The sequence below is a fragment of the Nyctereutes procyonoides genome, unplaced genomic scaffold (genome assembly GCF_905146905.1).
Source record: "Nyctereutes procyonoides isolate TBG_1078 unplaced genomic scaffold, NYPRO_anot_genome, whole genome shotgun sequence".
Classification (NCBI taxonomy): domain Eukaryota; kingdom Metazoa; phylum Chordata; class Mammalia; order Carnivora; family Canidae; genus Nyctereutes; species Nyctereutes procyonoides.
In genome coordinates this window covers 20,423,681-20,429,680 of record NW_026575147.1, presented here as the reverse complement: position 1 = coordinate 20,429,680, position 6,000 = coordinate 20,423,681, and the positions used below count along the sequence as shown (strand labels likewise).

At 43.2% G+C, this 6,000-nt stretch overlaps 1 protein-coding gene across 4 annotated transcripts in view; it reads right to left on the bottom strand.

Moving 5' to 3' along the window:
* Window positions 1-230: 230 nt before the first annotated feature.
* The window catches only part of PIP5K1A (phosphatidylinositol-4-phosphate 5-kinase type 1 alpha), a 41,896-nt gene continuing 36,126 nt past the window's right edge, over window positions 231-6,000 (bottom strand). For 2 of the 4 annotated variants that reach the window (XM_055312694.1, XM_055312693.1), the window contains exons 12-15: window positions 5,700-5,846; window positions 5,370-5,499; window positions 2,144-2,192; window positions 231-1,861 (exon numbers count right to left, since the gene is read on the bottom strand). In XM_055312694.1, coding sequence (XP_055168669.1) covers window positions 1,859-1,861; window positions 2,144-2,192; window positions 5,370-5,499; window positions 5,700-5,846 — 329 coding nt within the window. In that variant the 3' untranslated portion in view covers window positions 231-1,858. The remainder of the gene's footprint in view (window positions 1,862-2,143; window positions 2,193-5,369; window positions 5,500-5,699; window positions 5,847-6,000) is intronic. The other 2 variants (XM_055312695.1, XM_055312696.1) reach the window with 2 other exon arrangements.

The following is a 6,000-nucleotide window of genomic DNA, read 5'->3' as shown; positions in this document are numbered from 1 at the left end:
TGCAGTAATTCCCTTCATATTCATTCACAGCTTTTCCTTGTCAGGTTGAAGTTGTGCAAGCGGAGGGGTGGCTGGAAGGTAGGGAATGAAGCCAGCACCAGCCTACACCAGCCTGCAGGCAACTGGCAAGGCTGCAGCATCTGCTCAGGGCAACACAAAACAACACTGAGCCCGAGCTGGGGCTGGAGGGTGGAGCAGATGGTATAAAAAGAATCAGGAAGAAACAAGAGTTCTAAATAACTGATGAAAGTTTAATACATTAAAACCAGATTATTTATCATTTTTATATTACATTTGCCATTTCTGAAGAATACAAAGTAGAGGCAAATAGTGACACTTCATAAAAATGTTGATAACCCATTCTCTTCCCTAAGACCCAGCCTCCCTCAAATATTACCTCCCACCCCCTACAGAACTCTGTCCTGAATAAAACACTTAAATACATCATAAATAGTAAATTATGAAAAAAAATAGCAAGAATTGTTTCTTTCCTTCTTGTAAAAAAGAACATGGCAGCAAAGACAGGCAGCCAGAAACTGGCTGGGGGTGTCTAATATAGACAGTTACTTGGGGGATGGGCTAACCTACTATCAAGGCTGGGTGGGATGGAGACGGGATAGTATTCAACAATCTGCCTGAGATGCCAGACTCCCTTCTTCCCCTGACAGGAGGTAGAGGACCAGAGGGGGGACTGCAACTCTTGGAGATGGGGAACAGATGGATTACATAGCTCCCATTTCTGATTTCTCTGCATGAGAAGGGACGAGACATGTGGTACAGCAATGATCTCACCTAGGCAAGAGTCTGCTGGGTCCCCATGAGTCTAAGTGAATATTCTCTAGCCTCATAGATACAGACTGACTATTAAACGGACACAGGTGCCTCCTCTCCACCTCAACTCCTCGAACAGCAGAACACTGTTGGAAAACGTAGGGAAGAGCAAGAAGAAACCTCCTTTTGAGAAGGATTCAAATTCATTTGATTAAGTCTTCATATTTAGAAAAACAAGCAGAATACATTTGAAATTGCAAAACAGTAATAATTGTGATGGCCTGGCAGTAAGTAGGGTCCCACCTAGCAAGGGCTCTGATCTTCCGGGCCCATGACTGCCCTACTGGTTCAACAAAAGGGGTAAGGAATACCCCATGTCCCACTTTCTCCATTCCTTCAGCCTTAAGAAATTCATCAAGAGAAAAGTTAGAGGAGCTACTCCTGTCAAAGCAGTTCCATACTTCCATTTTTCAAACACCAGGGGGCTCTTCTGAGGGAACCCCTTGAATAGGCATCTCTCCCCACATTTCTGCAGTTTTGATCTAAAAATGCCTGGCTTCAAATTGTGTGCTGTGTGCTAGCTTTTTCCTTTTTTAAGGAAAAAAAAGGAAGGTGGGAGTTGGTTTAACATCCTTACTCCCCAAAACCTTTACAAAGATTACAAGGGTCTTCTTCCAGAGAAAGCACAAAGGTGGAGATAATGTGCCAATCAGTCCTGAGGAAATTAAAGAGTCCAGCTCCTGGTGAAAGGTAGATGAAGAGGAAGAAAATCACCAGGTCCAACAACCCCACTTCCAGCAAGAAGAATGGGAGTTTGAAAACAATTCAACTGTGGATCCAGATGAAAACTCGTGTCACCCAACTAGAAGTGGAGAGGATGCTGCTGTCCTCAACTGTCTTCAGGCACTAATGCCCATTCATAAGGAGAGGGAAGAAGAGGTTCTTCTTCAGAAAGGAGACAGAGAGCTCCCCTAGCCTCCATTACACTCCTTTTGTGATGACCACGAAGAAGAAAACTCAGCATTGCTGGCTTTTTGGGATCACCAAACTGGTAGAATCTTGTTCCAGATCTTCTGAGTTTTTTTGCTCACTGAAAAGGGAAAAGGGTGTAAGGTTAAGATGTGGACTATGAAATGAGGCAGGAAAGGAATTCAAGTTAATTTCAGCCTGACTGGCAGAGTTAAGAAGTTTTCTTCTATTTAATCCCCAGATTCCAAGTATAAGGTCCCCACAAAATTTAAAAAGGCAAGCTTGACGGGGTACTCAGTCCCTCTAACCCTGCCAATTAATTCCCTGTTTCATTCCATCAGTGATCCTCTTTATACCCTTCAAAGAAAGCATTCACCGCCCTCCCACCATCCCAGACACTCACATGGGTGAACTCGGACTCTGCAACTTCAGGCTTTTCCAAGAGGGTTGAGCTAACAGGAGAAAAAAAATGGAGGCAGAGAGAAGAATCAGAAGATAAAAAAAAGAGAAAAACAATCCTCTCAAGTCAAATCTCGTATTTCTTCTTCATATTCCACTTCAGGGTCAATTTAGGATTTAGATAGAAGAGATGAAGAAACTACCTGATTCAGAAGCATGTTGTTTTAATTAACTATTTAGCTTCTTAAGTACTACAAGATATTTCCTAATATCCTCCTTCCTTCTGCTCTTAATTCTCGGTGTGGTAGGCACTTAGTGATCACTGCTGCCTGATGTTTGTGCCACTGTGTAATTCTCTCCTCTTGAGTGTGAGCTGGATTTAGGGATTCTCTTCCAGAGGACAGAATGCAGCACAGGTAATGGAAAGTCAATTCTGAGATTAGGTCACAAAAAGACCCTACACCTAGCTTCCTCTTGGGCTCGTGCTCTCTCACACACTCTGCTTTGACGGAAGCTAGCTGCCACATGGAGAGCATGTGATAAGGAACTGAGGAAGTACCACTGGCCAACAGCCTGTAAGGAACTGCTTCACTGTAACCTCCTGAGAGACCCAAGCCAGTGATACCCAGCTAAGTCACACCTAGATATTTAAGCCACGTAAAATCTGAGATAATAAATGTCTGTAGTTTTTTGGCTGCCAAGTTGGGGGTGGGAGTAATTTACACAATAATAAATAATATACATTTTTGTACCTGGAAGTAAAGTGCTGCTGAACCAAAAATCTGAAAAGTGGAAGTGGCTTTGGAAGAGGGGAAGTGGGCTTTAAGGAAAGTTTTAGTGAAAGTTTAAAAGTGGGATGCCTGGGTGGCTCAGTGGTTGAGCGGTCTGCTTTTGGCTCAGGGCATGATCCTAGATCCCAGGATGGAGTCCCACATCGGGCTCTCTGTGGGGAGCCTGCTCCTCCCTCTACCTATGTCTCTGATTCTCTGTGTCTCTCATAAATAAATAAATCTTTAAAAAAAAAAAAAAGGTTTAAAAGTGCCATGAATACACTATAGAATTTTAGACTTGAATGAAGGCGTTGCCAGTGTGGGTTCACAGAAAAGAAAAATCTTATTGGACTGAAGGAAAGGGGATTCCCTGTGCTGTAGTGGGACAAAGTTCTGCAACAATGTCATGCGCAGTTATGTGAAAAGGAGAATATGGGTCTAATGCATTGAGTGATCGAGCTAGGGAGAATTCTAACCAGAATGCTAAAGGTGCCACCTGGTTCCTTCTTAATGCTTACAGTAAAATATGACAGAGGAAGAAAATTCAGTGAATTAAATAAAAGAAAGACTTGCCAGGACTTGATGGTTTTGAACATTCTGAGCCCCTCTAGATAGCAAACAATGCTTACATTAAGAAACAACTTGTGAGTAAGCATAAAACCTGGGTACAGCCAGGAAAATGTGGTCTAAAGAAAAAGCCAAGGGTAGGACTATAAAACATTTTTTTAAGACTGGAAAAATCAAAGTTGGTTCCTTAGAATAATATTCAAGAAAAGGCCATTCAAAAAGATTAATGTCTCCTAGATCCTCTCAACTTCCCAACAGGATCTCTCATAAGCACAGGGCTTATGAAAGAGGTATCTGTGGGTGTGACTTTTGTCTAGAGGACTGAATCCCAGTGAGACTCACAGGAGGCCCACAAAATCTTTGAGGGCACTCTAAAAGCAGAAACATTATCAGCTTGAACTGAAAGGGACAGACACGGTGCAAAATGAAGAAACCGCTGGACCCCAAAATTGTACTGGCAGGAAGCAGACTGAGAAAACTACTCAGCTGCAAACACATTCTAGCTTTCATAAAAAAAGGAAGACCCAGGAAGCAAAACCAAGAGTTCAAAGGGTGGAGCCAAGAGTCATGGAGAATTACTCCCATGCCTTTTCCCTGTATTTCCCCTGATCAAAGAAACTCTAACAATTGCTGGATTTTGGACTAGCTATGTACCAGTGACTATCTGTGCCTTGCTCACTCCTTTTTTTTTGAACAGGAATGTGTTCAGTGGTTACCTACTTACTGCCTCATCACTGTCTGCTAGGTGTGTAGGGAGAAAACAGCTGTCTTTTTAGTTTCACAAGTCCAAATACTGAGAGCAGCTATACTTAAGGAACACCACCTGGGGAAGTTCATCCAAACCAAGACCTAATTCAGAAGACAAAATTCTGGAATTTAAGCTGCTGCTGTAATGGGATGAGACTTTTGAAGACCATGGGAGCAAATGAATGCATTTCACACATGGAGGGATATGAATCATTGGGGGCCAGAAGACAGACTGTGATAGGTTGATTTTTTTAGGTGGCTTCCAAATGAGCTCTGCTTCCTGGTATTCACACTGTTCTGTAATCTATTCCTTTTGAGTGTGGGCTACATTTAGTGATTAGAATGAAGTACAGGTGACAGAATGCCAATCCTGAGATTAGGTCACAAAAAGACTATGGCTTCTACATAGGTGCATGCTTGTTCGCCCTGAGGGTAGTGAGCTGCTATGTTTTCAGTTGCCCTAAGGAGAGGCTCATGTGGCAAAGAACCAAGGGAGGCTCCCAGCCAATAGCCAGCAAGGAACTAAGGCCCTCTGTCTACCAACCCACAAGGAACTGAATCTTGCCAATAAGCATATAAATGAATTTAGAAGTGAAGCCTCTCAGTTGAACCTCCAGACAAGATGGGAGCCCTGGCCAACACCTCATGAAAGACCTTGACCCAGAAAACCCAGCTAAGCTGTACCCACATTCCTAACCCACAGAAACCATGATACATGTTTGTTATTTTAAGACACTAAGTTTTGGATTAATTTATTATGATGGAATAATCAACACACCATGTAACATTAAATCGTAATCTTTTACCGGATCCTTTTATAAGATTGACTATTCGTTTTCTTCACTGCCCAGGAATTTTTCCAGGCTTACAAAGTAAGCTGAAATTCTCACCTAACTCACCAGGAGATAAAGGGTTAGCTGGGAGGAATTCTGACTATCAGAATAGTCTGCACACCCCCCTAAAGATGCAGAGATGTTGACACACTTCTCCAAATCACTAAAGATGAACTAAAGGAAAGTAAACCTGCAAAAATCTAGTGAAGAGCAAAAGATAAATAATGATCTCTTGAAAAAACAAAATTATGGAGGTTCCCAAGGACCTGAAGAGAGAGATGAAAGGATTATATAAAGAGGCCAAGGAACCAACCTTGTAGTTTGCATTGGCAAAGTCTCTCCAACTACAGGTGAGAAATAGGGGTCAGGAATAGTCGAAACCTCACTGATTTTCTCCAAAGGTGGAGTCTGAGGTAAAACATCAGGACGACCGAAGTGGACGCCTGGAAAAAAGAAAAGGGAAGAAAATCAATCAATAAAAAAGAAGACAAAATGGGGTGGGGGAAATACAGAGGGAAAAAATGTAGCAACTTGGCTTTTCCTGGACAGGAATGGGGAGTAGAGGTCCTAGGCAGATAAGATAGGGTTCAGAAGGAAGGGAGGGAGCGCCCAATCACATGGGAACCCCAGCCCTGGCGCTGACCTGGCTCCACTTCCGCCTTGGTTGTCACTTGTGCCTTGTGCTCCCCAGAGACCGATGTCTGGTAAGTAATGCAGGAGTTGCCGCTGGGGCCTGCTCGCCGAGAGAAAGATGAGCCAGACCGAAACTTTTTGGAAGGAGAGGGCTTCACTTCAAAAGGGAAAGAGAGAGCCTACTTAGCACCCACCTGAGAAACCATCACCAAGACATAGCCACAAGTCACTAGCATCCCCAACACAAACCCAAAGGTGCTCTGCAAAGCGGGAAGGGCTAGTGTCAACAAAGACAGGCTCTATGAACTACT